The 16,787-nt window shown below is 40.9% G+C and overlaps 1 protein-coding gene across 2 annotated transcripts in view; it reads left to right on the plus strand.

The window, feature by feature from the left end:
• ARHGAP26 (Rho GTPase activating protein 26) overlaps positions 1–16,787 on the plus strand; it is a 590,718-nt gene that overhangs the window by 224,157 nt on the left and 349,774 nt on the right. For both annotated transcript variants that reach the window (XM_069764052.1, XM_069764053.1), the window contains exon 12: positions 10,484–10,520. In XM_069764052.1, the coding sequence (XP_069620153.1) occupies positions 10,484–10,520 (37 nt within the window). The remainder of the gene's footprint in view (positions 1–10,483; positions 10,521–16,787) is intronic.

The following is a 16,787-nucleotide window of genomic DNA, read 5'->3' on the forward strand; positions in this document are numbered from 1 at the left end:
AGAAATCAACAACATAAAAATGATTCCATTAATTTTATTACCGAGTTTAGTCTACAATTTTCTAATATCACCAATAATAAGAAATACCTACAAATTCTTAATGAAGATTCCAAGCTTGCTTTGATTCTAAAAAAAAAAAAAAAAAAAAAAAAAAAAAAAATTGGAATTTTATTTCTAAAAAAGCTCCCACTCTGCAAAATCTATTATACCCTAGCTTCTTTAACTCATCTAGATAGCCAAGTAAATCTATTTGGCTCTCCTTCAAGGGGTTCTATAGATGTGGTCATGTCTCATGTAAGGCATGTCTTTATGCCGAAAACGAAAAAAAAAACACATTTTACTCAATGGTCACCCAGGAACCAAGTTTTATTAATTGTAATAGCATGGGTGTCATTTATCTTGTGGAGTGCACCAATTGCATGGTACAATATGTTGGATGCACAGTGGGACCACTTAAAAAGTGTATTCGTCGCCATCTCTCGGATACGGTTAATTTTACAGCTTTCAATATCTGCCTTGTCTAAGCATTTTCATCTGGTTCATAAAGGGGATACCAGAGCGCTTAACTTTTCAGGTATTGAGAAGTTCTACATACCCGCAAGAAGGGGTGATCTGAGAAGAAAGGTGTTGAACCGTGAAACATTTTGGATATTTAAACTACACACACGGAGTCCTAATGGTTGAAATACTCGTCAGGACTTGATCCTCCAATATAGTTAATATTGTCTACACGATATATTCTATGGAACTTATGTTGATGTACCTGTTTTTTCCTTTAAAGAGTTAATACTCAGCTGCACCTCTAATTAACATTCTCTGCCCTGCTGGCTTTCTTGGTCAGCAGCTTTATTTGTGAACTTTTCTTTCTAGCAGCTATACCATGATTAAAGGCTATAAGCTGAAACTAGTTGGTCTGCTTCTCCTATGTCTATGGACCTCCTTTGGTGATTTGCTACTACGGTTTTTTATGTGATCAATAGACTTCATTTTTTATACTTTGTTTGGCCCCTGTTTGAAGATATCTTTGTTTTTTTACTAAAAAATAAAAAATGGTTTTGTAAATTTTGTTGGAAAACTGAGAAATCTCTGGTCAATTTTTAACCCTTATAACTTTCTAACGAAAAAAAGTGTTTAAGTGTTTAAAAAAATTGTGCTGATGTAAAGTAGACATGTGGGAAATGTTATTTATGAACTATTTTGTGTGACATAACTCTGATTTAATAGCATACATATTAAAAGTTTGAAAATTGCAAAATTTTCCAAATTTTGGCAAAATTTTGGATGCTTTCAGAAATAAATGCAAGTCATACCGAAGAGATTGTACCACCATCATGAAGTACAATATGTCACGAGAAAACAAACTCCGAATCAATGGGATCCATTCAAGCGTTAGTTATTTCTTCATAAAGGGACAGTAGTCAGATTTGTTAAATTTGGCCTGGTTAAGAAGGTGTGTGTGTGTGTGTGTGCGGGGGGGGGGGGGGGGGGGATTTTAAGGGGTTAAATAAACTGACCTTTTAGGATTACAGTAAATTTTAGTTTTGGATCATCCCTTTCAATAATTTCTTGCATAGTGTACGAAGTGGACATCTTAATAACTTTCTAAATCTAGTGTTTGTTGATCTGAAAATTGTGGAGGGCAGAAATATATTTGTGACTACAACCAAAGTGTAAACTTATGATCTCAGAAAAGGACAAATTTAGATCTTTATAGTGAAATCTGTCTCTACTAAAACCATTTAGCTAAAAATGTCCAGTTCATGAGTGATTTTTAAAATGTTTTACAAGGAGTTAATTCTGCAGTAAATCAAGTCATTATTTTTAATGTTTGCGTAGTTCTCATTTCTTTATGTAATGCAAGCCATTTGTTAGATAATGTCTGCACTTACAGTTATAAAGAAATATGTAATTGTTTTCAGACTGCTTAGCCAGGATTGATGTACCAACTAGTTTTATAGATGTTATTCTTAAGGATTCTTTCCCTTTGCTGTCTGTGCCATTGCAGGGGACTGTCCCTAGAGTTGACTTGAGCCTGCTTGGTACATGTGCTATGGCCTGGCAGCAGTTTAGATTCCAGTCTGTTTTGGCAGAGATCATACGCACATCTGTTCAGGGTTTAACCAATAGCATATCGCGCTGTGACATCATTGTACATTGCAGCTGCTCTGCATTCCAAATCAAACATTTACTCACAGCTAACAAATCCTGCTTCAACTCGTTCACTCTGCCGTGATCATCAATGTGTATTTCACATAAAACCGTAAAAGTGTTAGAACTGTAAGATACATAATCTACGTTCCTTCGGCCAGACATGCCGTATGTCGCTCCCAGTGTGAGACATGCCTCTTTCAGAATTGTGCCCTTGTCCAATTATATCTCGGCAAACTCTGTTGGCTAATGGCCTTGGGAGATTTACAGCGAGTGGGGGTTGCACACAAGCTTTGCAAGGCTACATCTAGGTCATGGTCTGTCAACTAGAAAGCTTTGCTATGCACAGACAACAGAATGATATACTGAGAACACATTACAAATGAATATAACGTATACAAATACATTTGAGGTTAAAGGGTAACTGAACCTTTTCAAAATAGGCTATCTTGTTTCTTTACATGAGGAATAATTCCACTTCTGACCATTGTATGATTGTGTAATTTGCATTCTCACCAGTTTTCACCTATGCAGGATCTGTCTCTAATTTGCAATTGACTCTGAGCTAGTGGGAGTAGACTAGCTGCTGTGTATGGGGAAGATAATTTCTGTTAGACACAACACCGAACACAAGAATGAATCCCTGCTCTTCATTCCTTAGCACACAGAGAGAAGTAGCTGCAGCATGGAGGATGTTATCCAGCTCTGCTGTGTAGATGTGACTGCAGGCCCACATTGGCCCACTGTGAAGCAGATAAATCTTCCAGTGGGCCCCTGTGCAGGCACGGCTCCCTCAATCCTTTTGTATGAGTAGTTTTTGGCAAAATACACTAATTTCACGATCTATAGACAGTAATCTCATCATTCATTTAACAATTTACCTAGTTTATTATTATATAGAAGAATCAGTACATTTGTGAATCAAGATGAGGTAATATTTGCATGTAATTGTACAGTGAGCCCCTAGAGTAAATGTTACTGGTTGGCCCTAGGCATTCCAGTCCCACCCGGAATCCAGTTCAAGAGTGAGGTAAGACTTGTCAGAAAGCTCATTAGGATCTTTCTTTCCATAGAGTATAATAGGCTGGGTAACTTGACTTCTAACTGTACTGGCATTTGTCAGATAAAAAGAAGTTAAGCTGCTTTTTCAGATTGGATGTCAAGTTCAGGTGGCAGGGGAAAGGGGTAGTAGTGTCTTCAAAGCAGAGAAAGAAGCAGATTTCTCTGTAAGATGTACTACAGTTTTTTTGTTGTGTTTTTTTTTTTAAGTTTCCTGTACTATTCATTTATGCAAAGTTTGTTAAAAGTATATATAGATTTATAGTAATTTGGGACTTTGGTTATTATTATTTTTTTCTTTTAATGGGTCGAAGCATTTGCTGGCAGGTAATTAGTTCTTCCTTTCGATGATCTCTGCAGGCTCAGGTGGTGACTCTCCTACTTTATTTCACCTCACAACAATAGATAAGCGCCTTCTATTCCTGTCTCCTTTGTCAATGGAGCCTCACTGCTTTCATCATGCTGGATGCAGAGTGATACTCAACTTGTCTCTTCAAAATTCTGTATAGGTGTATCAGTTGGGTTCAGCTCAGGAGACATACAAGGGGCATGTAAAAGTTTGGGCGGAATATGAAATGATCTCTTAAAGTTCTACAGGTAAAGATGACACATTTCCTTTGTATGATAGGGAAAAGTATATATTTTTTCATCTTTTACATTTTAAAAAATGGAAAATGGACCTATGCAAAACTTTTCAAGGATGTTCAGATCAGAGGACTGTGAGGGCGATTGTAAAACCTTCAGCTTTTTCCTTTTGAGGTCATCTATGGTGGATTTTGACATGTGCTGAAAATCATTATCCATTTGTAGAAGCCATCATCTTTTCAACTTCAGCTTTTTTACAGATGCTGATTATGTTTGCATCAAGAATTTGTTGAAATTTAATTGAATCCATTATTTTCTCTACCCCTGAAATGTTCCCCATGCCACTGGCTGCAAAACACAACCCCAAAGAATGATTGATCCAACCCCATGCTTAATGGTTGGCAAAATGTTCTTTTTATAAAATTCTGTGCCCATTTTTTTCTCCACACATACCTTTTGATCATTGTGGCCAAAGAGTTCTATTTTAACCTCATCGGTCCACAGGACTGTTTCCAAAGTGCATCAGGCTTGTTTTGATGTCCTTATGCATACTTTTCACATTGAATTTTAGGGTGAGGACACAGGAGAGGATTTCTTCTGATGACTATTCCATGAAGCCATATTTGTGCAGGTGTGCATGTATCTCTGAACAATAGAACAATGTACCACAACTACAGAGTCTGCGAAATCTTTCTGAACATCTTTTATAGTCAAGCGGGGGTTCTGATTTGCCTCTAGCAATCTTACAACGTCATCTTTACCTCCACTGTAATTTCTTGATTACATTTTGAACTGAGGAAAGGGCAACTTGCAAACACTTTTATATCTTCATATAGCCTTCTCTTGCCTTGTGGGTGTCCACTATTTTAATTTTCAGAGTGCTAGGCTGCTTCTTGAAGAACCCATTGCTGTGTTTTTCAGCACAAGGTTAGAGGAGGCTGGGTTTTTATAAAGCTGGGAAATTTGCATCACCTGGCCTTTCCGAAGAATGATGGTGAGCAAGCCATAACTCGAACATGCTAATTAAAGGGAACCTGTCACCTGAATTTGGCGGGACCGGTTTTCGGTCATATAGGCGGAGTTTTCGGGTGTTTGATTCACCCTTTCCTTACCCGCTGGCTGCATGCTGCCCGCAATATTGGATTGAAGTTCATTCTCTGTCCTCCGTAGTACACGCCTGTGCAAGGCAATCTTGAATCAAACACCCGAATACTACGCCTATATGACCGAAAACCGGTCCTGCCAATTTCACGTGACAGGTTCCCTTTAAGGTAAAATTACATGGCCACTGAATCACTTTCACCCTGTTCTTTTTCAGAAATGCAACAGTGGGCTTAGATGTGTTTTTTAATAATTGTCATATTGTAAGCATCTACTAAGGACACTGAGTGATGGTAGAGTAATACATCTGTGAATCCATGATACCTTCAATGAAATGTAGCTTTTTGAAACCAGCAGCACTTATGCAGCCTCCACTATGTTTCACTGTGGGCACCATGAGTTTATCTTTGTACTCCTCAACTTTGTGAGGCCATATAGTTTTGAAGCCATCAGTTCCAGAAACCTTTATCTTGGTCTTATCACCCTAGGGTGTAGAGTCTTCATATTTTTCAGTATGGGCTCTGGCAGATTGAAATTTTTTTTTTTTTGTGCCTGGGCCATAGGAGAGGTTTCCTTCATGGACGACATCCATACATGCCATTCCTTTGCAGTGTATGCTCAATTGTGACATGAGAAACACACATCTCAGTTTGACTTTCTACCTGGTGTAAGCTTACATGCCTATTTTCTTCAATCATTGGATGCTCCTGTTCAGGTGTTAACTTCTGTGGTTAAACATCAAAGACTGACTGTCACTCCCAAACAGAAAACAGGTGTGAATAGGTGCAAGCTAAGAGTAGCCACCTCTTTATATAACGAACAAATTAAAGCTGCACTCTGTAATGCTATAACATGCAAACATAAAATGTATGATATTGGAATTGCATTACTGCTCTAGAAATTAGGTTAAAATGAAGATACTTGGCACATAAATTATTATTATACATTTTTATAGCATCATTTATTCTATGGCGCTTTACATGTGAAAAAGGGGGCAAATATAGACAAATACATTAAAGGGAACCTGTCGCCCCCAAAATCGATGGTGAGATAAGCTCAGACATCAGGGGCTTATCTACAGCATTCTGTAATGCTATAGATAAGCCACCGATGTTAGAGGAGAAAAAGACGTTGGATTATACTCACCCAGGGGCGGTCTTGCTCCGATGGGTGTTGCGGTCCGCTCTGGCACCTCCCATCTTCATTCCATGACGTCCTCTTCTGGTCTTCACGCCGCGGCTCCAGCGCAGGCGTACTTTGTCTGCCCTGTTAAGGGCAGAGGAAAGTACTGCAGTGCGCAGGCGCCGGAAAGTGCGCACTGCAGTACTTTGCTCTGACCTCAACACGGCAGACAAAGTACGCCTGCGCCGGAGCCGCGGCGTGAAGACCAGAAGATGATGTCATGGAATGAAGATGGGAGGCGCCGGAGCGGACCGGAGACACCCATTTGACCAGACCACAGCGGGACCGCCCCTGGGTGAGTATAATCTAACGTCTTTTTCTCCTCTTTCAGGTAACATCGGGGGCTTATCTACGGCATTACAGAATGCTGTAGATATGCCCCTGATGATGGTGAGCTTACCTCACCATCGATTTTGGGGGTGACAGGTTCCCTTTAAGCATGGGCAAAATAAACAAGGCACACAGGTACACAAGGAGGGAGATTGGACAATTAAAGGGTGCCCAGCATCCAATGACTAGGCTATCCTCTTTTCTGGGAATCTAACCTAATACAATACCTCTCCTGGACTGAAGGCTTACAGGAGTAATGGCTATTCCAATTCCATATGTCATGTTTGCATGCTATAGTGTTAGAGTGTAGCTTTAATGTTAGTTAATTTATATGGTTCTCCTAGATGTCTCTGTGAGATGGTTGCAGTTCCATCTTTGTTAAATTGTTGGTTTCCTTTTGCTACAATATTCTGACTGAGAAGTAAAGTTTTTCTAATATTCTTATAGCCTTCACCTTTCTTGTGTAAAGAAATTATTTTCTTTCTCCAGTCTTGTGACATTTCTCTTCCATGTGGTGCCATTACCAACAACTTGAAATAAGGGGTTTTCTTGGAGAAACGCCCTTGTATAGTCAACTGTCTGTTGGATACCTGTTTAATGAATCATTGGACTTACCTGTGGTTGAATTCTTGTTAATTAGAATTTTGTAGTCTAAACTTTAGCTTTGCTCCTAAAACTTTCATTGGTATATAATCATTTTGTAGCATGGTCTTAAATGAATTTGTTAGGAAAATTACTGTACTGGATGTGTAAAATAACAATTTTTTTTGCAATCAATGGTTCAAATTTGTGGGAGTATTTTCTAGAATGGTATCACAGAAAATGTTGATTCTGAAAGGAAAGGTTTTCAGACAAATCTGCTGGGGTGTACTAATTTATGCTGAGCAATGTATATGTTCTGTAACAAAAAAGGAAGTGGCAGGAATGTTCATTTCAATAAAACCAGAGGGACATTTGAAGGATCCTATGAGATATCGGATTCAGATAGTTTATATCATATTTCAGAATATAAGTCTCACCATAATCGCCACTACAATTATATTTATACTAGATGGTGGCCCGATTCTAATGCATCGGGTATTCTAGAATATGTATGTAGTTTATTTATAAAGTTTTCAGAATAATAGAATTTATACACAGGATTCGGCCGGCCGTGACCAATTAGCGAAGCGTGGTTCAAATTCCGTGCCAATTCACGGGCAGACTGCGCCTGTCGCTGATTGGTCACGCCCGGCCGCAAACAATCAGTGAAGCCAGGGCTGGCTCCAGGTTTTTGAGGGTCCCGGGCGAAAGAAGTCTCAGTGGGCTCCCTTTTTAACACATACCACGATTCATGATGCACAGATACAACAGAGAAATATAGCACAGCCAAGTAGCGTATAACACAACACAGGTAATATATTGCCCAGCCACATAGTATATTTCCCAGCCACGTAGTATATAGCACAGACACATTTTATATTGCCCAGCCACGTAATATATTGCACAGCCACATAGTATATTGCACAGCCACGTAATATATTGCACAGGCATGTAGTATATAGCACAGCCACGTAGTATATAGCACAGAGACGTAGTATATAACACTGCCCATGCAGTATATAACACAGGCCACATAGTATAGAGTACAGCGATATAGTATATTGCCCAGCCACGTAATATATACCACAGCCACATAGTATATAACACAGCCCATGCAGTATATAACACAGCCCACGTAGTATATAGCAATGTGGGCACCATATCCCTGTTAAAAAATAAAAATAAAATAAAAAATAGTGATATACTCACCTTCCGTCGGCCCCCAGATCCAGGCGAGGCGTTTACCGATGCTCCTCGCGACGCTCCGGTCCCAAGAGTGCATTGCGGTCTCGCGAGACGATGACGTAGCGGGGGCGGGGAGTAGGGAGCGGCCATTTCGCCGCAGGACTGTGCCCATCGCTGATTGGTCGTGGCCGTTTTGCTGCTACCAATCAGCGACTTGGGATTTCCGTTACAGACACAGAAAGACAGACACAGACAGAAAAACGGAAGTGACCCTTAGACAATTATATAGTAGACTAGATGGTGGCCCGATTCTAACGCATCTGGTATTCTAGAATATGCATGTCCACGTAGTATATTGCCCAGCCACGTAGTATATTGCCCAGCCACGTAGTATATTGCCCAGCCACGTAGTATATTGCCCAGCCACGTAGTATATTGCCAAGCCACGTCGTATTTTGCCCAGCCACGTAGTATATTGCTCAGCCACATAGTATATTGCCCAGCACAGAGCCACATAGTATATTGCCCAGTGACGTACTATATTGCCCAGCCACGTAGTATATTGCCCAGCTACATAGTATATTGCCCAGCACAGAGCCACGTAGTATATTGCCCAGCACAGAGCCACGTAGTATATTGCCCAGCACAGAGCCACATAGTATATTGCCCAGCACAGAGCCACGTAGTATATTGCCCAGCACAGAGCCACATAGTATATTGCCCAGCCACGTAGTGTATTGCCCAGCCACATAGTATATAGCAGAGCCACGTAGTATATTGCCCAGCACAGAGGCACGTAGTATAGAGACTTAAAAAAAACAAAACATATACTCACGTATAGCCCGTTGAAGTCCTGCTATACTTACCATCGGCCGCCTTTCTCGCTCCTCTCCACACTCCCGGGATTGCTCCATTGCAAGCGGCAGCTTGCAGTCCCGTCCCAGGGCTGGTGTGAGCAGGACCTATGATGACGTCGCGGTCACATGACCGACCGTGACGTCACGGCAGGCTTGCAATGGAGCGGTCCCGGGAGCGTGGAGCGGAGCGAGAAAGGCGGCGGAGGGTGAGCATAGCAGGTTTTTTGTTTTATTTTTTATTTTTAACATGACATATTTTTACTATTGATGCCGCACAGGCAGCATCAATATTAAAAGGTTGGGGACACAGGGTTAATAGCGGCGGTAACGGAATGTGTTGCCACCGGTATTAACCCTGTGTTAGCGGTGACCGGAGGGGAGGGTGGAGCGTGCGGGGAGCAGAGCGCCGGGGACACAGTGCTGGGAGCGGAGCGCCGGAGACACAGTGCGGGGAGCGGAGCGCTGGGGACACAGTGCGGGGAGCGGAGCGGCGGGGACACAGTGCGGGGAGCGGAGCGGCGGGGACACAGTGCGGGGAGCGGAGCGCCGGGGACACAGACTACGGGGAGCGGAGCGCCGGAGACAGTGACTGCGGGGAGCGGGCGCCGGCCACTGACTGCGGGGAGTATGGAGCGGCCATTTTCTTCCGGACTGTGCCCGTCGCTGATTGGTCGTGGCTGTTTTGCGGCGACCAATCAGCGACTTGGATTTCCATGATAGACAGAGGCCAGGACCAATGAATATCCATGACAGAAGGACAGACAGAGAGACAGACGGAAGTACCCCTTAGACAATTATGTATATAGATATTTTCAAACCCATTTAGCCTAATATTAAATCTTTGTATTTGTAAAATGGCTTAAGATGGTTTACTTAGTATGTACAAGCAGATGGCATCCATAAAATATAACTGCTTATTCTCATTTACCTATGGACCACATGCACACAAGCAAACGTCTTCTAATTTGTTAGACCATACCCGATGTCAGACTAATGTTTCATAGGTTCAACCCCATCTGTACCGAAAACATGCATGTGCACTTTCAAATTAATCATAAATTGTCATTACTCTTATGAATTATAATTTTGTATTAATACATTATTATTTTATGCACAAATCTTAGTACAATATTTCCAAAAAGCAATAAAAGTTCCAGATTTTAAACCAGGGGTTGTCATCTGCTAGATCTGTGGTAACATTGTACCACCTATCAAAATAATTATGAGCTAGGAATTTACGTCAGAGGGGTATGTTTTAAGATTTATATTTGCAGTTTCATATGTTATCACAAAATATACAAGGTCTGTTTTATAGGTAATGTTACATACCGTAAATGCTATGTCATTAGGTGTTGTTTGGATTAACTTTTCTTTTGAATGTTTTCCATTTTTCACTCAAAATCTGTTTTTTTTCCTCCATATTCATTGCTAAATATCTCTTTTTATTTTCTTAGGTCTACAATTCAAATAAAGACAGTCAAAGTGAAGGATGTAAGTACTGGTTTGAACTTTTCTGCATCTTTGAAAAATGTTGCTCCAAGTTGAATTCCCCCATAATGATTACTGTTGGTTTTAATAATTCCTGTATTCTACTTACAGTTGCTATTAAAATGTTTCCACCCTATTCTAAATTATATTAGCAAAGTTTGCAAACTTTTTGCTGCTTGCAATAAACCAGTCACACAAGAATGTAAAAACTTCCACATAACTAATTTAAGGCTGGGTTCACACTTTGCGGTTTTTACCACGGAACCGCCGCGATTTTGATGCTGTGAGTCCGCAGCAGTTTCCATAGCGTTTCCATTTACATGTAAACCCTATGGAAACCGCAAACCACTGTGCACATGCTGCGAGAAAAACTGCACAGAAACGCAGCGGTTTAAAACCCGCAGCATGTCACTTCTTTGTGCAGAATCGCTGCAATTCTGCACCCATAGGAATGCATTGAACCGCTTACTTCCCGCATGGGGCTGTGCCCACGTTGCCAGAAGAAGCGGCTAATGTGCGGTTCCTACCCGGGGTGGAGGAGAGGAGACTCTCCTCCAGGCCCTGGGAACCATATTTGGGGTAAAAAAAAGAATAAAAATAAAAAATCATGTTATACTCACCTCTCAGCGCTGCACGCGGCCGTCCGGTCAGAGTTGCTGTGCGAACAGGACCTGCGGTGACGTCGCAGTCACATGACCGTGATGTCACGAAGGGTCCTTCTCGCACATCATCTTTGGAACCGGACCGCCGGGTGCAGCGCCGAGGAGATCGGGACGTCAGAGGGTGAGTATAACCAATTTTTATTATTTTTAACATTACTATTGATGCTGCATATTGCTGCATATGCAGCATCAATAGTACAGGCGGAAACCCGCAGCGTAAACCGCGGAACAAACCGCGATAAATCTGCAGGGAGAACCGCAGCGGTTTTGCCCTGCAGATTTATCAAATCCGCTGCGGGAGAACCCGCAGAGGGACGCCGCAAAGTGTGAACTTGGCCTAACAAGTAGTTTCTCGAAATTCAACACACAGTGCCACATTTAGGTCACGTTCACACGTTCAGTATTTGGTCAGTATTTTCCATCCGTATCTGTAAGCCAGAACCAGGATAAATACAGAAGTGGTGACGTGTTTCTATTATACATTTCGGCTTACAAATACTGAACGTGTGAACGTGACCTAATTGTCTACCACAGTTACACAATTAGTGAGTGGCCATACGTGACAGTTCATTCTAAATTTTGACACTATATAGATTTTGAATGAAAATGTATTTGGCTTTCGAACCACCCTTTTAAACTTCAGTTCTTCCACTCTTCGCCAAGGCTTTCTGCAAGCAATCCAAAAATGTATTTTAGAATGGGTTTTCTCTGTAATAATTGTGGAAATGCAAGCTACTAACTGTACAAATAGCAATTTGTTTCAACCTTTATCTTGGAAGTAGCAGGAGAGCCGTTCTCTTGAAGGTAGTGCGATCAGTGGAAATTACATTTTGTCAATTCATTGGCTTTTTTTCTTTGCCAATCTATTGTTGACTGCACTTCGTTTTGTGATTGGATTATGAAATGGCTTGGGGTTTCTTATCACATTACCTGCCTTCTGTTGTGTGTATGGAAGTGACCTGCAGAGTGCTGAGCACAGTAGTGCTTTCACTGTACATGGTTGTTTAGGAGGAGGATGCTGTGATAAGTTGTGTTTTAAACTGTGTGGCATATAATTTCACTAGTCCGTATTTACCGGGATTTCACAAAATTGGCCGCCTTATATGGAAAGGTAGACATGCCAGGTACTCATACCTTCAATCTGTCGCTGCTCCAGTGGTCCATGTGGGTACCAGAAGTGATGGCATCCAGTCCTATGGTCCCTGCAGCTTCTACACTTGGCTTACATGCTAGTTTCACCACTCAAGCAGTTGATTGTAGAGGTCAGGTCACTCTTAAAGGAGGTTTCCTCTACTTGTACAATTCCTTCTTATAAACACCTGAGTTCCCCGAGTAAAATAAGAAATGCCCATACTCCCCGCCCATAACTACATAGTTCCAGCAAATTTGATTCCAGTGTCCCAGTGCTTAAGGTACCGTCACACTTAGCGACGCTGCAGCGATACCGACAACGATCCGGATCGCTGCAGCGTCGCTGTTTGGTCGCTGGAGAGCTGTCACACAGACAGCTCTCCAGCGACCAACGATCCCGAGGTCCCCGGTAACCAGGGTAAACATCGGGTAACTAAGCGCAGGGCCGCGCTTAGTAACCCGATGTTTACCCTGGTTACCAGCGTAAAAAAACAAACAGTACATACTTACATTCAGCTGTCTGTCCCTTGCCGTCTGCTCCTGCACTGACTGCTGGCCGCAAAGTGAAAGCACAGCACAGCCACAGCGGTGACTCACCGCTGTGTGACTCACCGCTGTGCTGTGCTTTCACTTTCACTTTGCGGCCAGCAGTCAGTGCAGCAAACAGACGGCAAGGGACAGACAGCTGAATGTAAGTATGTACTGTTTGTTTTTTTACGCTGGTAACCAGGGTAAACATCGGGTTACTAAGCGCGGCCCTGCGCTTAGTTACCCGATGTTTACCCTGGTTACCAGTGAAGACATCGCTGAATCGGTGTCACACACGCCGATTCAGCGATGTCTACGGGGAGTCCAGCGACGAAATAAAGTTCTGGACTTTCTTCCCCGACCAGCGACAGCACAGCAGGGGCCTGATCGCTGCTGCCTGTCACACTGGACGATATCGCTAGCGAGGACGCTGCAACGTCACGGATCGCTAGCGATATCGTCTAGTGTGACGGTACCTTTACTTGAGGTTTTGTCATGTGAGGTCTTCAGCCAATCAGCAGTCGTTGTGTCATGCACACGCTGGGGAACCAGTCATCTATATCGCTGGAACAAAAGCAATGCGGGAGGTGAGCATAGGCTTTTATTTTACTCAGGAGACACATGGATTTTAGAAAGGAATTATCCAAGTATTTGTCAACCCCTTAGTAGAAGATGCCAGTGGTTTTGAATTTTTTTTTTCTTTTAGGACATTCTTTAATATTTGTAAACCTGTAAACATCATGGTTCACTTGTCTAATAAGCAATGTTATAGTGCATACTACTTTTATGGTGGCACTATATGGTAGCTCTGATGTGTATATTTTCTGATCTGCAACACCTTACCATTTGATTTGTTACAATTAGCAAACAAATTTGTGTCCGTATTTGTCAGTGCTTTGAATACTAATAAGTTTCTTTTAGAAATGATGTAATCCATATTTCTGTAATGTAATGGCTGTAGTCTAAACTTTGTCCGCTAGCGCTTGTTATTTCAGCTCAAAAATTGTTTAACTTGGATGTATAACAATAAGTTTTAAGTTTTCCTAGAAAGGTGGTAATATTTTATAGGCTAGCCTCTCATTAGCTTGCTGGGAATCATTGCATAATTTGCCAGTTTGTTTGTCTGGATCAAACATCCAGGGCCAGTGCATAGTTCATAAAAAAACTAATCTATCTAGGATGTTTGGATGGGAAAACGTGCCTCTAGTTGTTACTCAAAGTGGAACAAAACTTTATTAATTTTTATTTTATTTATAAATTTTGTTCAGCATGGAAATTATGAAATTTTTGCAAATCACTTTGTTAGGGAACTTGTCTTCATTTCTGTTAAATAGAAAAATGCATGTGTCTTCCAAAGCCCTGCTTTTCCCTAATCTTTTTGCCTACCTTTAGATCCATTGATAACAAAATGTACTCGTTTGGAGTACAGATAATGGCCGTGAACTAGCAACAAGATTCTTCGTCGGCACAATTTCTGGAATACCAAAGTGATATATATTTGTTTATTTTAATTTGGTGTCCTAATATAATTCTGAACTAAATATAAAAATATAATGTGGTTGTTCTGCAATTTTCCAAGGCCCACAACTTTTATTTTTCTATTATAGGAGCTGTATGAGAGCGCTTCTATTCTGCGCAGAGTTTTAGTTTTTAATGGTTCCATTTAGGGGCACATACAACATTTCAATCACCTTTGTATTTAATTCTTAATGGGAGGTGCGCAGGTCCGGTTTTTCGATTTCTTATTTTTGTTTACAGCATTAAAGTTTATGAATTAAATAATATTTTGATATACGGAGGCACCAACACCAATTATGCTTTTTTTTTTCATTTGTAAAAGTGGTGATTCAAACCACTGCCAATGGGCGCGCTAACGGACGCGTTGCACGGCGTTAATTTCGCCGTGCAACGCTGTTCGTTAGCGCGGTCCCATTAACGCAATCTGAACCAATTCACAAGCCAATATATAGATAAAAAGCCAGTTCCTTTGGTTTGCAAAAACATGGTTGTCTGGGAAATTAAGATACAATCTGGTTTCTTCACAGTATTGTGTATGTGATCAAACTAATGCTGGTCTAAGTACCCTAAAGAGACTAAACAAAAGTAATAAAAACCATGACGTTCTCACCAGATCACGCTAAAAATACCTGTTAGATCATTTTCTGTGTTTTTGTGTTTTGACTTTTGTTTTCCGCTGTGTGTTGCTACCTTATGATTGGGCAGCATCATACAGGAGAAAAAGTAACACCCCCTCCCCCAAGAGAAGAATATCTGGTAATGCCCCCTTGATTCAAATTTGTATGTTTGCCCTAAATTTTAAAACCTAACATCTTCGCAATGTAGTGGAGAAAAAAAAAGCAACTAACATTTTAATCAATCACTTTGCCCCATTTTGGTGATCTGTACAATTTTGTGAAAGGTCCTTGATAACTATGAGAGTGGGCTGTAGTTGTGCTGACAGCAGAGTTCCGACATTCATCAGCAAGCCAGTTCTCTTCAGCAATTGCTGAGCTACTGCTGAATTAGGCTGTGGCCCCTGGGAGACAGAGTCAAAACTTCTGTACTGAAGCTTAGCAAACAAGCTCCAAGACATAAGCTCTTATCCCTGTAGTACCTCATTAAGAGTCAAATCAGAGAACGATAAAAGCTGCCTGGATATTTAATTGGATATTATTTCTTGCCATTAAAAGGGTACAAGACTGCAAAACAATCCCTGACCTTTCATGATCTGAACAGGAAGCTGACGTTCTTAGCTACTATCTAGTGGGAATTAGTCTTGTCCTTTCCATCTGGATGAATCTGAAATTTTCTTGTCTGTTTGATGGCTTTAAATGTTAATAAGCTGTTACCAAAAGGTGGAAAATGGGATCAAATCTATGGATACCTTAGTATTGTATCGAATGGATTGTGTTTAGTATTATAATAAACAAAGTGTTAGGTTATGTTTCCATGAGAGGTATTTTATGAGTTTTTGATGTGGCAGATTTTCTGCAATATTTCTGCACCTATGAAGTACCGGTAAATTGTATTGCTTGTGACTTTTCATTGTGTTTTTAAGTGCATTTGTTTACATGCAGCTTTTGGACTCTGCAGTGTTTTTGTTTTTTGTATGTCATAAAAAAGGCTGCATTGACTTTGATACTTCCTGATATTTTACTTTGATAAAACTTTGATGATACAGTCTTGTGGATTACATGTGTTTTTGATGTGTTTCCACAGTGTAAATGCATTAAAAAGGCATATGGGTTTTTTACCTGTGGTTTTTCCACATGTTATGCAATTTTTGAGGGAAAATATCCACATAGAACTCAGGGTACACTCAAGTGAAATAGTTTGAAATTTGCGTTTGCTGATTGTAAACACTTTGAGCGGGGCTGCAAAGTATAGCTTCGTTTAGGGTCTAGGGTACATTGCTACCTTCTTCAGGACAGCTCCTATTCAAATGATAGTTGTTCTGCTGTACTCGGCAGCAGCTGCTACACCTTAAACTGCAATTTCCAGCTCCTCTCAATGTTTATATCCAGAAAATAACACAGCAAATAACAGCTGATCAGTGTGGGTATCCGGACAGTGTGTGTGACCAGACAACCCCCTTACATTTTGCATTTATATTTGACTATTGTAACTTTGAGATTATCTTTACTTTCAGCATTGTTTTGAGGGTTTTTTGTAAATAAGGATGTACTTTTTTTTTTTTTAACTTTCCTAATGAAAGATTGTGAATAGCTCTGCTTCGGGCATGATCTGCCAAGATATTTTGTTGTAGGACTTTTAATTGATGAGTGACCAGTGCAAACACATGCAGCATTTTGCCACAGTTTCTGGGGATTAAAAGTAAGAAATAAGACAACCCCTATAAGTAAATGCTTCTCTTCCATAAAATTACCACTGCATTAAAATGTATTTTATTTTTACTCACTTATATAGCACCATTAATTCCACAGCACTT

The sequence above is a fragment of the Ranitomeya imitator genome, chromosome 4 (genome assembly GCF_032444005.1).
Source record: "Ranitomeya imitator isolate aRanImi1 chromosome 4, aRanImi1.pri, whole genome shotgun sequence".
Classification (NCBI taxonomy): domain Eukaryota; kingdom Metazoa; phylum Chordata; class Amphibia; order Anura; family Dendrobatidae; genus Ranitomeya; species Ranitomeya imitator.